Source organism: Phaethon aethereus (assembly GCF_964289735.1).
Source record: "Phaethon aethereus genome assembly, chromosome: 6".
Classification (NCBI taxonomy): domain Eukaryota; kingdom Metazoa; phylum Chordata; class Aves; order Phaethontiformes; family Phaethontidae; genus Phaethon; species Phaethon aethereus.
The window spans coordinates 22,708,765-22,727,259 of NC_138580.1; the positions used below are offsets into that span (position 1 = coordinate 22,708,765).

General features: G+C 36.8%; 1 protein-coding gene across 1 annotated transcript in view; it reads left to right on the forward strand.

The window, feature by feature from the left end:
- UBR3 (ubiquitin protein ligase E3 component n-recognin 3) overlaps positions 1-17,867 on the forward strand; it is a gene marked incomplete at its 3' end in the record, with an annotated part of 116,372 nt that extends 98,505 nt beyond the window's left edge. Inside the window, 8 exon segments of the mRNA XM_082001334.1 lie at positions 1,330-1,414; positions 8,376-8,500; positions 12,010-12,117; positions 12,628-12,738; positions 13,600-13,776; positions 15,251-15,460; positions 17,009-17,148; positions 17,750-17,867. Coding sequence (XP_081857460.1) covers positions 1,330-1,414; positions 8,376-8,500; positions 12,010-12,117; positions 12,628-12,738; positions 13,600-13,776; positions 15,251-15,460; positions 17,009-17,148; positions 17,750-17,867 — 1,074 coding nt within the window.
- Between the last annotated feature and the right edge of the window lie 628 nt (positions 17,868-18,495).

Consider the following 18,495-nt stretch of genomic DNA (forward strand, 5'->3'; position numbering starts at 1 on the left):
AGTGAAGTGCCACATGGCAAAGACCAGTGAGAAGAATGACGAAAGAGGAGGAAAAAAAGATGAAAAAGCCTAAGGTGCGATAGAAAGAAAATGCCCTTCCAGGACACCCCAATCACACACCAGTTGAAAGGAACTCTGCAGCATGTGATGTTTTCCTGTGCAACATTTGCGTCCATTTGTAAGAAGCTGTTGAGGACTCTTTTTTCCATGGGAAAGTCAGGGGCAGTTATTCTAGAGCCTCCCGGTATAGCTCCTGTGGTAGTAGTACAGATAAATATCTCTCAGACAAACATCTCCTCCTCAGTTACTCCACTGGCGTTCAACAGCCCACCAGCTAGCACCACCACTGTTTGGGAATGGGAATGAGAACCCAAACAGCACTTTCTTCTGTGCGTGCTGCAGCAGGGGAAAGGTGGCGATGGAGAATGCATGTCGCATAGTACCCCCTACTCCTGCTTGAGATCTCTCTCATGCTCAAAATCAATAAAGAGGGGAGAATGTTTTTTTTTTTTTTTTTTTTTGGCCATTTTGACTCTGCTCTTGAACCTATAGAATATTGCTGGTTGGAATATTGTTGGATATTGCTACACCAAGCTAGAAAAATACTATCTCCTATCTGCAAATATTTTCTGCTTTTAAGCATAAGACTACAAGGTGATCTTACATCATTCAGTGAATCCAAATAGTTCAAAAGTTTGCAGTATCTCTTTATTTGCTGTCCTTCTAGCCACATGGGGTTTTTAATGAAGAGTATGTGTAAGATTGCATAATCCCACCTGTGATGGCTGCTTGGGTCTTCATTTCCTTACATGAAGGAAAGCAATACCTTTTCTAAGGTTTCAGTGTTTTCCAACAGGAGCAATCCCTGTAACATTAATGGAATCTGAGGATTCATTGTTACAGCATGGATAGGTGTATACTTGTGAAATGCTAGGCTTTGTAAACCAATTAGATTATTATGCTACTATGCAGTATATTTTCTTATCTTAGAACACAAGTTCTAAAAGTGACATACTGAATGTTCTTTGAGTCCATACATAGAAAAAACTAATTCAGGCAGTTTGGAAAAATTTTAAAATACTTTAAGAAGAATCAGGTACCCAGAAATGGTAACTTCCTCATGAGTTATTACAATCCATTAGTAACAATAAATGGTTTTCAAATTGAGATCAGTTAGCAAATTGTCAAGTATTTGGCTTCTGTAAGCTTGATCTCAAATGTAATACTATTTAAAATAAAATGCAAAGTAAAATATGAAAATGAAAAATGGGTTTATAGTATCAGAAGTTATTTTCCTTGGGTTTTCTTTTCAGGCTGATAAGTGAAGAGCTGCCAGAAGTTCCTGTGCTTTACAGAGATGTCTCATCCCTTTTGCTTATCCAGATTTTAACCATGCCTCAACCATTGCACAAAGGTATGTTACAAAAAACTGTATATTTAGATGATGATGTATATGAGGCTGCATTCATGGTGATTTCCAGGGTGGTAAATCACAGCTTGTCTACGGTGTATTCTAAAATAATGTTTCTGCCTTATCTACAGAAGGTGGCATCGAACAGAAATTTATGTTGTGGGTTGACAGGCTTATCTGTGTCCCCTGTCTTCTCACCTTATCAGTCAGCCTATTCAGTAAAGATACAAGAGCTGAGCAAAAACTAAGTACTTTTACTGAAGGAAAAGTGTCCTTTGTTTGACCTTCATCTCTTTGCTTAGAGGGGCAGCTCAATACTTCAAGTTGAACTGAGTGCCTAAGGGTGAAAGACTGTAATTTAGTTTGAATTTCAGAGTTTAAATTGCAGCAGTCTTACATAATAGGAGATCACATATGAAGATGATAGTTGCTGTAATGCAGTAACTTCAATAGAGACAGCATATAGTATAATTTGGAATAAATATTACATACATATTTAAGAACTAAATTTTTTTCATTACTAAAATCAAAACTGTTTTAAAACCTGAATTTCTTTTCCTGTATAAGAGGAACAGCTGAGCCTGATCCACCTTGCTAATAGACAGTGTATGCTCCAGAAGATGGGTAGTTCAGACTCTCTGGTCTCTGGCTTGATCATTTGTAGCTATACCTTTATTTTAAAATGAGAACAAACAAACAAGTATCTTTCTACTACTTCACTGACAATGAACAGAGTATCTGCTTTGGGGTCTGTGTGGCAATTTTGATACTTGCTGAGTTTTGGTAATTTGTGAATAGTTAAATACAGGGACTGTTCCGCTATTCGTGTGTACACCTAACTTAAAAAGTATAGTAGAAACTCTGTTTCCACTTGAGGTGTTCAGTCCTCACTACTGAACGTTCAAATTCAGCTCAGGTGACTGTGTATCTGTTAACGTGGTGGGTTTTTTGATTCAATGTATATGTTTATGGCTTAAGTATGTCCAGTAAATTATTAGAATATGAAAAAAAAAGGAGAATAAAATATTTTTTAATAGGAAGCCTATTGTCAAAAATACACTTTTTTTTTAACTACAGTTTAACTTAAATTAGCTTTTCTTGGGAGGACTTAATAAAAGCAGTAAACAAAAGCTTAACAAGACTAACATCTTCTGAAATACAGGAAAGGGAGTGGTGAAGCCAAAGTATGAACAACAGTCTTTTTGTAGTTTATATTCAAGCATTGAAAACCACCATTTATGAAAGTATACCTTATCCTAGGAAAGGCAACATTTGGTTAATAGTACGGCATCCTATGGAGAAATCTGTAAAATACCACATATCAGCAGCACATATTGCCTTTGCTCTTATGTTTAGTATATATTGCTGTTGAAAGGGAAATGGCAAGTGGTAGGAAGAAGATGAATGTAACCACTTCAAATCTATGAAATACTAAACTGGAAATAGATTGCCATTTATATTTCTAATTTTTGTTTCATCAAAATACTTAGGCAGAATAAAAAGAAAGGCTATCATGATTTCTTTGTCGTAAGGTGTAGAACACAGTTCAGAAAAAATAGGTGCTAACAAATTTGTTTAGAATTTTTGCAATGGGAGTGTAGGTCACAGAGTTGAATTCGATGTCATTAATCCTTGGTAGAGAGCTGAGGCACGAAAAGGTAAAATGGCTTGTGCAGGGTCACATGGCAGGTCAGTGACAGGGGTGAACCAAACCTGCATTTGACCCTACTGCTTCCTGAACTTTTTGTGCTGCTTTGGCGTTCCTGAGGGGTGCAGGAGCTGTGGGCTTGGCTGGACACCAGTATGCAGACAGAAGGTTGATGCCTGTGTGCACTGATTGATACTTCCAGTATATTCCTTTAACAATATGCTTAACTACATTGCCGAAGAGGTGATTTTGCAGTCTGGTGCAGAATGCCATGGTAGTGGTGTTAGAACACTTATAATGAAGGAAGAATCTGTAGAGTTTAGAATCCATGACGGATTTTCTTCTTCTTTTAGCACAGATGCTCTCCTATAATGGTAGTGGTTTTGCAGTATCATTTATTAGGTATGTTGATGTATTCAGAGAAACCATGTTTGTATCCTTACAGGAAACTAAAACTGTTCATCAAGTATTAAATCTTCATGTTTGTACTCAAAATCCTTTTTGTTTACACAGTGTTTTTAAAAAAGAGTGCTCTGTAAGAAGGACCCAAGCTTCATCTCTTGCCCTTCAGATGAAGCACTAGGAATTGCATTAACTACGCTATTAACTGTTGGTATGGGTGTTGGTATCTTTTTGAATACAACATTGATTAAAGCAATAAAAACGTCATTACTGTTCAGCCTCTTCATTCAGAGAGGAAAATTGACCTGAACACATCACAAAGAAAGAACAATCCAAATTACATCCTTGTTTTTTTTTACGGGAGAAACTTTGTGGTGGAGGTCAGAGCATTAACAAGCACCAATTTACAAAGAGGGGAATGAGAAAGATAATATGTACCTCGTGTGTTGTGTAATCAGCAAAATAAACACTGTGTTCACGATACTAAAACATTTCTGAATTTTGTTTGTTTGTTTGACACTAGAACATGGGCAGAGCTTTTATGGCTTCATATGCTCAGCATTTTGAAATTGTGCAAGGCTAAATACATAACCAGGCTTTTCCAGTTTAATTCCGTGGCAGTTGTTGGATGTTGGATTGCAGTGTTGTTGTAGTTCTCAGTTGTTGCAGAGGATGGACAGTGTTCATGGTGGTGTGAATGGGGTCTCTGTAGAAAATGAGGATGTTGTTTCTAGAACCTCTGGCTCCTTTCTTACAGTAATAGAAAATGGTGTTGCATATGAAGAAAGGTATTACAGCAGTGGAGAGAGTGGCTCGGTGGTTAACAAAACTTAAATCTGTCCTTGTAAGTTGGATTCAACACTGCCCACCGCCCCTTTCTGCAACACAATTTTTGTATTCTGAGCAAGTTATTTAATTCAAATTGGCCATTCTTCTTTGTTACCATCAATTGTAAAAAATTTTATTTTCTCAGTACCTGACTTGGGAGCCCTGTGGCCAGATTTCTGGAAGCGCAGAGTGCTCATAACTTCCAGTGATTTTCAGCTTCTGCTTTGCTTTGAATGTAAAAAATATAATACTGTTGCAAAGATTTAAAAACTGGGATCTGGGTGAGCACGGCTGAGCCTGAGGCCAGTAGGTGCATAGAATTGGTGGTCAACTGGCCTGGCACTGTGCTTGGTGCCATACATGCAAGGAGTGCCATGCAGCAGGACAGGTGCTTGCCACCATGCTGTTACACAGCCTGGCGTTCCTCTGACATAGGCCACAGTGCTGCTTTCACGAGATCCGTGATTTGGAAGTGGTGGATGTGCTCCAACTTGCATTTGAGAGTTTAGCCTAACCTTTCTGGACTGTGGGAAAGGTTTTCTTCTCTGGTGCATAACACCTAAATTCAACCCAGTTTTTTGCAATTCCGGTAAGGCCCAGATGCTGAAGAACCTGACCTGAATGTTCTGACACATTCTTTTTCCATAAAGTTTCAATGACATGCAACAAAAGTGCAGCAAGTAGCACTCGGGCGAACACCAGTACTTTTCCTTAATGATTGGATAAGGATCTTGACTAAATATAGAATGAATGTAATCAACTTGAATAGTATCCAATTTCAATGTGGAAGCTGAAATATTTATCTGTATCCTGGAACTTTCAATGTACCTTCCATGGATTATCTGAAGTTCAGTGCTGTCTCCCTTTGTTCTGAAGTCATTTTTTCAAGTAACTGTTCAAGCTTTAGGTCAAGAAGAATATTTTAAAGGTTAGATATATAAAGATGCCCTTCCAAATTCACTAAAGGTCCTAGGTCCTTAATTTTGTATTTGGTTTGCTTTGTGGATTCTTTCTGCCGTCACTGCCTGCCAGCATCTATCATCTAATTTGATATTGAAATTAAAAGATGCGTATTGTTAGTAATACACTTATTCATCTGCACATTTCTTGCACTATTTTTAAAATTAGAGTTCTAGAAGTGTTTCCTGTATAAACTTTATTTTTAAGGGGGTTTGTTTAATGCATGTAATGGATGGGATGCTGTGAAGTAATGTGGTTCCAGAAAGTTTTGTTTAAAAAAGTTTTTAAAATAGGAGTGTAATAACATTTCTTAATATTATTCGAAAATAAGTACAAAAAGTCTGCATTAACCTCTGTTTTGATTATAATGGCCTAGCCATAATAATATAACTTTTAGACGGTCAGAATATCAGATTAGGTTTTTTATGTCCACACACAGAAGTTCTAACTGCATTTTAGTGCAGAACGTTGCACACTATATCATCTGCAACAGAAGGGACTGACAGCATTTCCATAATTTACTCTACAGCATACAAATATACTAGCAATCTTTAGAATTATTAAATCGAAAAGATGATGTAGCAAAACCATAGCCTCCACCAGGGGGGCAGCAGGAAAACACCACACAGCCATCCACACGTTGCAGAAAGGCAAATAAAATCGCTCTTTGCAGTAAACAAGAACATAACAGCTCCAGCATTATAGATACTACAGCTGTCAAATATTTTGCATTTTACAAATAAGAGATAACACACAGTAGTGAAACGATAATTGATCCTCTGACTGGTGCTTTTAATATGTCTCCCACAGGATGTTTTTGTGACTATAAAATACTTGTTTTCAAAGCCTTGGTGCTCACTACACAGCATGCTGCCTCTGAGCGGCTCCTGTGATGTTTTCCTTTAAAAAAAAAAAAAAAGAAAAAAAAAAGAAAAAGCTTATGCAGAAGTCAGGACTTCTTAAAAGCAACCCAGATGTGGGAGGGTGCATTTTTTGTCCAATTCTGGCTTCTCCAAAAATGTAATTTGTAGTCATTTGAGTCACATGCATGTAAGTAAATATAAGAACATTAATATATTGAAAAAAACATAATATATGCTAGATATTTCTGGTAAATTGAACAATTAGTGTTAAGGTGGGGATAGGGACAAGGATTAATTATATTTAATAAAAAACAAATTTTTAAAAATGTAATAGTTCTAGAGGGTGCTAAGACACCCAGTGTTGAGCACTGTGTAATCACCTCAGCAGAAAAGAAAGCACTAGAAGATGAAGTGGGCTATGGCATTGGTGAATGTTGACCAGCAGTCTCGTTTTGCTGCTCTAAGTGCAGTGGTTTTCATTCAGGCTTTCACAGTGTAAAATTCATCTCTATTGCTTGTACCTGCTGTTGATGAAGACAGAGCTCAGTACTTGATTTCAGTTCTAGCTACGATTATAGACTGTAGCTCAGGCTGAAGAAGCAATTTTTACAATTCTGTGAGTGCATGTGGTTTAATCTTGTAGGTCTCAGTCCCAGAAAATTTACTGGAAACTTGCCAGTTATTACTCGTCAGGAGGAGGATTGCTGAGAAAATGGAGGTTTCAGCAGAGGAAAAAAGTAGGGCCTAGAGATTTAATTGGATCTAGTGAATTCTCCTTCTGGGGAAATGTGGAGAGGAAAAATCATAATACTATCCGCTCTGGAATGGGGAGATGAAGTATAGCAGCATTCGTTGTCATGTTTAACATAAGCTCCATAGGAAGATAATAATGAAAAAAGTACACTTTTAATTACATAGTTACAAATGATCATTTAGGTGCTTAAGTTGTGCTTACTGTATATAAAAAATTTCAAAATCCATGTCTGCGTTGGTTTGTAAACATTTGTTACATAAAAAAGCTATTGTTATTTCACAAATTCAATTATGTACTCAAGTCCTTGCTGTGTTTGTTTTAGAACCCAGTGGTGGGTTTTGATATTAGATACAAGAAAGAAGAAGCAAGGGGTTTCATCTCCCTTACCTCCTTCTCATTTTCACATACAAAGCTTGTTTAAATCCTTTGGGAAGAAAGAATGAATTTAACCCAATTTTTGTGAGGTGCTTATGTAAATAAAATTGTTTTGCTTGACTTCAAAGCCTGAGAGGACTTTTTAAAACCCTCATTTTTGTATACATTTTTTTAGATATATATTAATGTTTGTGCTTAAGGAATGGTGTAAGTGATGATAGAAACTTCTTTGATCTGCCTAGATTTTAAAAAAATCAGGTTATTTGGGATGGGAAATACAACCTGAAGTAAAAAGAGAAAAAAGGACTGCTACCATATCTTTATTTCAGAGAATGATCACATTCACCTTTTTTCCTATTGCAATTTTAGGAAGTCTTATATTTGCCTCTATTCCAAAAAAGATTTGAAAGCCTTTCTCCTGCAGCCTATATGTAGGCAATAATAATCCTTTAAATATTACAAAAAACTGTAAACAAATAAAGATCTTTCAAAAGAAGGTAAGTTCTAAAATGACATTGTGTCTTTGTCCTGCTGCTGTATTCACATGAGGTCCAGGAAATAGGTACTCACTAAAGAGTGATTTGCAGCAAGTCTTGTACAGCTGGATCCATACCTGGAAGTGAAGGGGTAGAAACTGAAGTCTGGTAAATGTCCATCTTGCAGTGATATCTTTGAGAACTTAACTTTTCCAGTGTTTGTATGAATGTGACACCCCAGATGGTTTAATCATTGCCAGAAGAGATGGCAGGATATGCATTTGCTTACATCTACAACACCCAATTAGTTGGAGCCATCAGTAATTGGTAGCTTTACTTGATGTAACATTTGGACAAAACAGAATTTCGTGGTATCACCAGGTCCCTAAGAAGAAGTCACTCCTCATCAGGGCTAAGATGAACATATGGAGCAGTGGAAAATTACTTGCCCTGTACTTATCCTGTCCACTGCAGCTGCCAAGTCATTTCTGAAAGCCAGTAAATATATTATGCTGTTTTGTATGCTTTGGGGGGTTGTACTTTTTGTATAGCTCTTGCTTTTCATTTGAGAAGCATCATTTCCATAACTACAGACTCTGTAATCAGTACATTTGCTAACAATATCAAGTGTTAAAAAATTACTTACTTTGTTTTACAGAACACTTCACCTGCATTATTAAAGTGCTGTTCACTTTATTGTATACTCAAGCCTTGGCAGCACTTTCTGTTAAATGCAGTGCTGAAGATAGGATGGCATGGAAAGAGTCAGGAGCTCTCAAAAAGGTTGGTTAATTTATTAAAACATTTATGAAATTTTGCTTATGTATTTCTGAGAGGAATGTAACAGGTACTTCAGCTTTGCATATAATAATTTGCTTCTGCTTCACAAAAATCCGGTGTTTTATTTCTGTGTGTGCAATTTTTGCAGTTTTGGTATATGATGAGACTTACAAGCTTCACAGTGAATATCTAGTTCCAGAACTGGGTGTCAGATTTGAGTCTGCGTCTCTATAGTTTCAGTCTTGAGTTTGTTGCAGTGGTATTGAGTGAATGCAGCTTTCCTTCCTGTGAAATTGAAGTCGTCCTTGGTAAACCATTGGTTGATCTGATGCACTCCTTTACAGGAAAAGCAGGCGAGCTTGTTGGTGGGGGAAAAAAAAGCTCTGTCCTTTTCTTATTTGTAGCTGGCCATATAAATGTCTCTCAGTATGTGGTCCAGAGTGCTTATGCGATGAAGAGGCAAAGAAGGACATTTGTAGACTAGGCCAGTAGATATTTCACTATCATTTCCTTGCCTTTTGATAGTATTTACACGTAAAGTGAAGGTGCATCTTGCTATTTTAGTTCAGCTGATTGAATGCCAGTTCCCACCAAAAGACACAGTTCCCTGCAGTGGCATTCATTAATCCTTCAGTTCATTTTCTGCTGAGTGGATTGATTCCCCAGAAGGTCAGGAGAGCGCCAGTGCCAGGCCAAGGGAAAGGATGGAAGCGTTGGGGCCACGAGAGGAAATGGCAAGAGGAATACCACTTTATACAACAGCTGGGCCTTAGATTATGTTGGCTGTAAAACCAAATGCCCACTGAGAAGCATGGACTGCTTTTCACATGTAAGTTAGATCACAGCTCCAAGCTACTAAAGACAAATTATCTGCTGGCCAAACTACTACTATGCAGGATGCTTTTTTCTGGACTTGCATTAAGCATTTGAGATCACTGGCAGTACTACATTTTGTTAGCTCCTTCTCTACCCCCTTCTTTCAATATATTGTTTTTTTCTTAGAATTTCAAGAACATTTGCTTGAGATTGGTGGTGGTGAGGGTTTTTTCCATTTTTTGGTTTACTTGATTCCCCAGTGATAGATGAATTTGCAGTTTAAAGAGTGTGGCAGAAAGCATATAAACAGATTAAAGTGTTACCAGTTTATATTCTCTCATAGTCCATACGATAAACATGGACTGCCTTTTTCTTAGTAGCAGAGGTTGGAGTTTATCTGAACATATATTTACAATGCTTAATTTTCTGTCTACAGTGAGAGATTTTATTGTATGAAAATAGACTTAGGGCATGTGGTGGGTGGGCTTGCTACCAAACACCTAAGATGTTTGCTTATAGCAGCATGTGAAAGCACTTGCTTCACATAAGGCACTTTCTACTTGAGGCTTGCAAATTATGATAATGGCTCAGATAATGGCTTTAGGAAGTAGCGATCTCCCTCGATATTAAAGATGGTCCATTTTAGTGGAATTTTCACAAGTCTGCTTGTCTTTGAGGGAGGATAAGGCCAAGTGAGAAATAGTAGCACATTAAACAGCATGTTACTGTGAAGGGATATTGTGATTTAGTGTAATTCAAAAAACAACAGATTAACTTTTGTCAATTTGAGAATTTTGACTTTTCTCCCACTGAAGAAGCCCACTGAAGGCTGACAGTTTTCAAGTGGGAAAGCAAAAGAGGTAGGAGGTAGATATGAACACTGCTTCCTGCTGCATATGTACTGTACTGACAGCATCTCCCACTCTCCCTTGAAAACATCCTCCTCCTCCCTCGCCCGTCTCATGTGGATCATCTGTGTACAAAGGTCCAAGTTCTGACAGCAGCTTGGTACTGTGTGCTTAAGGTGATCTCTGCATGATCCTAGGCCTTCAGGGACTCCTACACTTCCTTCCTGGCTTCCACCCCACCCCAGTGATAGTCCACCCCAACTCCAGAGGCTTTGCAAAAGTCCCACATGCAAGCTTGCCCTTCCCCAGATGTCTTTCCAGTTTCCTGCTCCTCCTCCTGCATAATGTTGCTGCCTGGACCCTATGTGTGTGCAAGAGGCTTCTGAGCACTGAGGACCAGCCACCTGGTAATCACACAGCTCCCTGTTCCTCTCTTCCAGCCCTTTGGCAGCCCTTCTCGAGCTTAGCCATAGTCCTCAGATGAATTCTTTCTCTTTGCATGTCAAGAGGGAAGTTTTAGTTTAGGAATCCACATTCATTCTTTAAAGTTTCCGGAGGCCCAAATGGTTTTAAAGTATGGTTCAGGCTGGCTTTTTCTTATGTGCTGACAAAACTGACATTTTGATCCCAGGATGACCACACAGATCACACTTGCTTAACTTTTGTCTGTGGGTAAGGCCAAGTGAATCTATTTCAGTTTGGTATTCCAGACATTAAACACAAGCTGAAGTCTTCCCTCTATATCCATGACAAATGATCAAACAACATTAAGAGTTTAATTTCTCAGCAGGGCTGAGAGGTGGATATTCTACTTTTGATTCCCAACTTCACTCTCATTGCCTTTGCAAGGTGCCTTTTGGTGTCTAAGCAGCATGCTGTAAATGGACTAAACTTCCAGGAATAATGTAGATGAAAAGTCTGTCCTAACTGCCGTTTTAAGTATATGTTGCCTTCTGGTTCTTAGACTATGAGCATAAACAGCAAGTCTGCCTTCCCAATGCTGAAAGGTGAAGACCTCATCTAAAATTAACAATTATAATTGATGTCAAAAGTCACAAAAGCAGCCAACTGATGACTTCTATACATTGTTATGTGCCGAAGTGTTTACATGCTTAATCTCACCTAGTTGCTTTGGAATTTTTTTTAAGAATCCCAGTAACATTCCACTCCCTCATTGTTTGTTATATTGATGATATGCTGAGAGCGCTCAAAATTCATGTCCAATCATGTTTTTCTTGGGTAGAATTTATTATGACTTAGAAGAAAAATATTTATGGGAATACTGCTTTCTATTTCTGATGGTTTTCTGTAATTGTAAATGCTCTGGCACAAGGATAAGTGGCTAATTTATTCTTTGCACTATATATTTTTTCCCATCTGTAGTAGATATTGTTCATTCCAAACACAACTTTCCATTTTCTGATAGACTCGTTTCAACTTAAAATAGATAGCAAGTGGTTTGTAATTCATTCTGGTCAGTACATTTTAGATTTTTTTTTTCCTAATTAGTTGTATTAGAATTCAAATTCTGTCAAAACAATATATCCGTGAAGTGATTCTTCCTAATTTTAACATAAGCATTTTTATACTCACACAAAAAACATGGGAAATGCAACATTATAAAAGTGATTTCTCATAACACACTGAAGTAGCAATTCATATTTCACACTGTGAGCTAAATGCATTCCCTTTCTGTACAATTTTTTTAAAAAAAAACTGTGTATCTTTTTAGGTCAAAATTCATGTGTTGATCAAAAGGAAATATACTTCATCGATGTTACTTTTACAAGAACTTTTTCTCCTTTTCATGACCAGTGCATTTTGGATTTCTTTCCTTCTTATTTGCAGAACACATCCAGTGGAGAAAAATCTTGGGAAGTATTGCTGGGTCATGTGATTAGTGAGCTGTCTAAGGGGAAGATATATGAAGAAGGAGAGACTGAAGAATTAACAGTGGTATTGGGAAATCTCTTGAGAATTTATCCGGCATGTCCCCTTTCTGTCTCTTATTTAAGTTTTTCTGCCTTGTTGTTATAATGATTTTTCTCTGATCTTGCTGAAGATGGCAGTACAACTTTCTATCTTCTAGATCAAAGCACATCCCTTTGGGACAGTTTGCCTGTGCAAATCTTTCTTTTACTAACATATATGGCCAGCGCTGTGTTGAGAAAGTTATTGACAAATACTTCTTATAGTTGTGGTTTTTAATCGTATGTCTGAAAGACCTTTCAGAAACTTGGAAAACTGAATATTTAAGTACAAAAAACATTTGTCAAGGGGGAAAGAAAACCCACAGAGTTCTTTCAGATTATTAGTGAAATGCCGGCCTTTAGGATGGCATGCAGTAGTGTTTGATGCAGTAGTTTATATAGTATGTTTAAAAAACGTGTGGTTCATACTGGGGTTTCTTACATAGGAGACAATTTATCTGGGGCAGAATTTAGTAGTTGCTTCCTTCCCCTGTAGGTGAATCCTGATTCTGTAGAGTGCTATCTGCAGCAGTTCTGCCTGCCTTTCCTCAGGATCACAAGCCTTCTTCAACACCACCTTTTTGGAGGGGATTTACCTAGTTGCCAGGTACAGATTGAGAGGGGCACACTCAAATGTTTCCATTTAAAAGGTAGAGATCAAAAATAAGACTTGTAAGGTGTCTTTTTCATGGTATGTATTTTCTATCCTAAGATTTTATTTTAATCATATTTTATAGCATTTCTCTATGGCATTGTTTTTCTATCATAAATTTGTTTTCAAGGCAGTTTCCCTGAAAAATGGCACTATATTGTTAAAATTCAGCAAACATATGCTTATTTTATTAGGTCCTAGGTGCCTGTCTCATAAAATACCAACATAGTTTTAAAACTTGTCTGGCATTTGCAGAGATGGCATAATTTCCACACAGACTGGAATTCAGTCCTGATTTTTCTTAATGCCTGTTAATACTTGGACTTTATTCTCAGAGACATTGCATCAGCGGACAATTATTTACGTTCGTTAATTAGTTAAGTTCATTACTAAATCATGATTGATTTAAGTAGAGTTTGCTGCAGGTCAACTCCCTCATTTCCTTGCCTCAAAATCATTTCATCTCTAAAACAGTTACAAGCCAGTTTGGGGTGCTAAACAGGAAGAAAATTATTGCGGAGTTTGGGATTGTCTTTTTTTGGTTTGTGTTTTTTAGATTTGTGGGGGCTTGGGGTTTTGTTTTTTTGTTTGGGTTTGGTTTTTTTATTCTGACCAGTTTTCCTGTATTTTGAGAATCCAGTTTGAGTTAATCTGGAAAAGAATGGAAGCTTTTCTGTATCTCTGAACGTGACTATTAGCATCATTGTACTAGAACATCTTTACTGTTTTCATTGCAATAGATATATTTTTAATAAACTATTTAAAAATTCAGAGTGTAGGTATTAATCTAAACTTCTCTGGTGTCATACCTAAAAGGAAGATGAAGAATTCACAGTTCTTGCAAGCTGCCTGGGTCTACTGCCATCTTTTCAGTCAGCTCATCAGTTCACCAGTGCCTCTTGTCTTGATTGGCCAGTACCAGCATTTGACATGATATCACAGTGGTGCTCAGAATTGGCTTCATTTGCAGATAGACATCCAGATCCAGTAAAGGTATGTAGCAGTATTACTTCTTCCAAAATAGTTCCGATGTGGAAGCAGCTATTTATTGCTTGATTCACTAGGCAAATACACTGTTGTATACACTGAGAACCTGGCTTGTAAATGAGAGAGAAACTGTAATCAGAAATACTAGTTAGTGGATGTGGGTTGGATTGGTTAAAAACAGGAATAAGAAAACCTATCTGGTTTTCATATGATTGCGGGAGACAGAAAATAGAAACACTATCCTTACATGATACTAAGTGTACCCATATCTTCTGCACATGAATCCTATCAAGGGTATGTAACAGAAACTGTGTCTTTTAAGAAAATACGTATCAGAAGTTTTTCTTGTCTGTTAGACATTATTGATATTTTTGAGCATCTTCAGTTGCAATACTGAAAAAGATCAAAAGGATAAAAGCTGATTACTCGTGGACTGAAAAAAGATGGTACATCTCTGAAGGTTAAAGAAACAGTATCAAGACTTGCATCAGTGCAATTGGAGTATCAGTTGTGAAATGGAAATGTTTCAACATTATTTGCATTGTTTTTATGAAGAAGCTGCATGTCAACAATTCAGGTCCCCCTCTCCTAAGTTTATGGTGTGAGGCAAGCCAGATGCATTCTTCACTGTGCAACATGATCTGCAGCTGCCTTTGTATGTTTGCAGGCATGAATTAGGCTATTGTGGATGACAGTTTGAATACTCAGAGTAATCTCAAAATACAGTTGCAACCAATCTGATAGCCATTTGAGAGAGACTGCAGTGAAACTGATAGCGTTCTTTCCATGACTGAAAAGGAACCGGGTACAAATGCAATTTTTCTTTTTTTTTTTTTAAGTTCATTTGTTTGTTTTTTCAAGTTTAGGTTTTGAGGTCATACACTCTTCAAAACACTTTATACCTTGCAAGAAAGATCCCATCTGACTCCTATGCCCATCAGTTATAAACTCAGAAAAATGAGTAGGTTGAAGGAAAACCCATTACTGGCTTTTAAAAAACAAAACAAAACACCCCAAAAACTCATAAAATTGGACAGTGTTTTTAAGAGCAAAAGAGAAGAGTTAGGCTTTGAAGCCAGTATTTAGGTAGTCCCTGCATTATAAAAAATTTGTGAGTACTGGTAAATTCTTAATGGCCTCAAAATTTGTGTGCAACACAATTTGAAAATCAGGCAGATGTCTTCAAATATCTGAAGACTTTTGCACTTAAAGTATCACATTTAGAAAACATCCTTGGAAAAAGGCTAGTGCCCATTTTGCACCCGTTACAAAAGATTAAAAGTGACCACAGTTGGGGAGGGTGTTCAGCCAGAGGCAGGTGACTATTGCAAGGTGACTTTTAACTTCTAAATTTGTTAAATGCAGAAGTGAGGGATTTTTAAACTGCATGCTTCCTTTCTTTGGTATTCTCTTCTCTTAGAGAATGTAAGTGCATAAATGAATGTGCAGAACTGATACATTGTTCTTATGTTATTTGTAGGCTTTGCTTATCCAGGAGCCGAAGTGGGACTTGCCACGCCTCCTTCAGTTGCCTGAGAATTATAATACCATTTTTCAGTATTATCACAGAAAGACTTGTACTGTTTGTACCAAGGTTCCTAAAGATCCTGCCGTTTGTCTAGTTTGTGGTACTTTTGTATGCTTGAAAGGACTATGCTGCAAACAACAGAGTTACTGTGAATGTGTACTGGTAAGAGAGAGTTAATTCAAATTTTGTAATTGATTCTCACACTTGCAGATAGTTATTAACTCCATTGCTCAGTTTTGATGTTTTTCTTTCCAAAACGTTTTTATATAATGTTTAGTGCTTACTTCTGATAGATGAACCTAGACTGGATTCTAGACAGCAATTTTTTTCAACTTTTTAAGTCCCTAGCCTATTGCACCTGTTTGAAAAACCCTAACAAAGTCATTGTGCATAATGTTGACACGTGGTTTTGATTCATAACCAATTGAGATTTGTCTACAAATTCTTCGTATTTTTTGATAAATTGATTGTTTGTATATTCTTTTGTTTTATTTCCTGCTTTAAGTGTACATAAGAATATCAAGGTATGGGTTTGGGTTTTTTTACAATTTTATAGAGTACTTTCTGATATACCTGACCATCTACTAGTGATCTACAGACTAGAGCTAGATAATCATTATTTTAAGGCCTTCGACTTTAATTCAGCAGCAAAGTTTTCTAGTCAGCATATATATAAGTTCTTTCAGGAACCTGAGTCAGACAGCATCTAGCATTGTTTTCCTGTCTATGATAAAGGTTTGCATGGACAGCCGTGCTGTTTCCTACCATAGAACAGTTAGTAGAAGGCTGGAATTCCATGGGCTTTACAAAACTATGAGGGGAATTTGTTGGGGAGGTATTTAGAAATGGGGCATAAAATCAAATCCAAAGAAATTTCAGAGGGATCTTGGACCTTTTTGAAATCGTTTGAACTTGCTCTTCTCTCTCATACTGCTAATATGATGGGAAAAAGAGGGGTGGGCAAAATTTGAACTAGAATTAACAGTTATATTTAAAGTGTCAAGCTTTGTGAAAACAGAAAGTTATAAAAAGATAATTAAAAATCTATATAATTAGTTACATCTTATATAGTTGATGCGATTATAGCCTCTAATTGTAATAAAACTATGTAGGAAGAGCACATTTTTAATTGCTAAAATGCATTGATTAATACAGATCATGCAATTCATAGAGATGAATGACATATTGAAACAAGTAAGAATTACTTTTAAAAAAAAATTAAATTAGATTTGTAGAGCCATAGACTAGATCTGTGAGCACAGTTAGAGAAAGCAAATGCTTAACATTAGAGACTACTGTAAAAGAGGTAATGTTTTTCTGAATACTTTCTCTTATTCTTGCCATCTCTGAAAAATATTTGGTCATGCTATACAGTTTGCTATACAACAACAAATACAAAATATTGTAGAGAATGTTTTTGCTCATTTTTGTTAGGTAGTTCTGTTTTTACATTATAACAAATATCCTCCCTTTTTGAGCAGGGAACCATTTTTATATGCAAGTGTTATGGCAGCACAAGACATGAAGTTCCAGTTTGCTTGGAGAGTTTTGGGGCAGGCTATACTTTGTCAAACTGTTTCTTAGTAAATAATGTGTGTATGTTATTTCAAGCGAAACTAAGTACTATTTTTTAAATCCTTTTTGTTATAAAGTTGACAGACACTAACAGAATCTTTGCACTCTTCCTTTTCTACATCCATAATATTACAGCATTCTCAAAACTGTGGAGCTGGAACAGGAATATTTCTTTTGATTAATGCATCTGTAATCATTATCATACGAGGCCATCGTTTCTGCCTTTGGGGTTCTGTTTATCTAGATGCACATGGTGAAGAAGACAGAGATCTTAGGTAATCTTTTAATTACAAGCGTGTTTCATTGTTGCTTCTCTGTGTAGATCAACTTTATGTTATGCAATACATGTAATAACAGATAATAATAGATCTCTACCTTCCTTGAGTAGAAAATCCACATCTACTGCAAATTGGACTGACTTTTTTAATTTCTGGTTTGTTTGGGTTTTTGGCCCAAAGGTGGTGTAATGACGATCACTGCATTATACACAGCAGGCACCCAACAGCCAGATTCCTATGTTGCCATTCCCAATGACACTCAATTCTGTGTTGCATTGGGAAACACTTCTCTCACAAAGTTGTTGTTTGGCCAATCAAACAGTGCCATTGGATTACAGTGTAGGGAAGGAGTGTAGTTTGCAAACTACACACACCTGAGACAAGAAATGTTTTCTGGATTCTGCTATCCAAGAGGGAGGAAGGGAAGTCCCAGCAGTTATCTTATTAAAAACAAAACCAAAAGCCCCTTACCAATCGTACGTCCCCTGGGAAAAAAAGTTGTATTACTGTTGTGTGTTGATTATATAATGAAGCAGTTTTGCATTTATTTGGCATATTAATCATTAGGGTTTTTTTCCTTTTTTTTTCCTTTCTACAGGCGTGGTAAACCTCTCTACATATGCAAGGAAAGATACAAAGTGCTTGAGCAGCAGTGGGTGTCTCATACTTTTGATCATATCAATAAAAGATGGGGGCCACATTATAATGGCTTGTAAATTATCATCATCATCGACACACCTCACCATTGCTGTTACCATGAATGAATGCATCTTGACTGACAATAGCTTTAATTGAATGGGAGTTCAGCTATTTGGCTCAGGGTGGAGTGGGGTTTGAGCATAAAAGGGAAATGGAACTTCGTCAACATGTGAAATTTTTGCAAAATTATCTGCTGTTGTGACTAAATAATGATACAATAATTTGAAATTAAATCCTCAAAATGATGTGAGCAATCTGATTGCACTCAGTAGTCCATTTTTCTTTTGTTTTTAAAAGTCCATTATTGTTAATAAGCACAAATTTTACTTACAGTTGTTTAGAGGCTCCAGGGATAGCTGTCAGGTTTTTTTTCCTTGCATGGAGTTGAGTTTTTAGCAATTTTTGCTGAAACAGTGTATATGTCTACTACTAAATATGTAGGATAAAATTTCTTTGCCTTTTTTGTGTTGGTATGAGGTTTTTGCTTGATATGCATTTGTAATTAGACAGAATTTGTAAAACGATTGTGAGACTGCATGACAACAATTGGTCTGAAAGTTGAATTTTAAAGAGTATTTCACTTATCATGAGAGGTCTATTGAAATATTTCAGGCATTACTAAAAACTTACGCATTCTCAGGAATT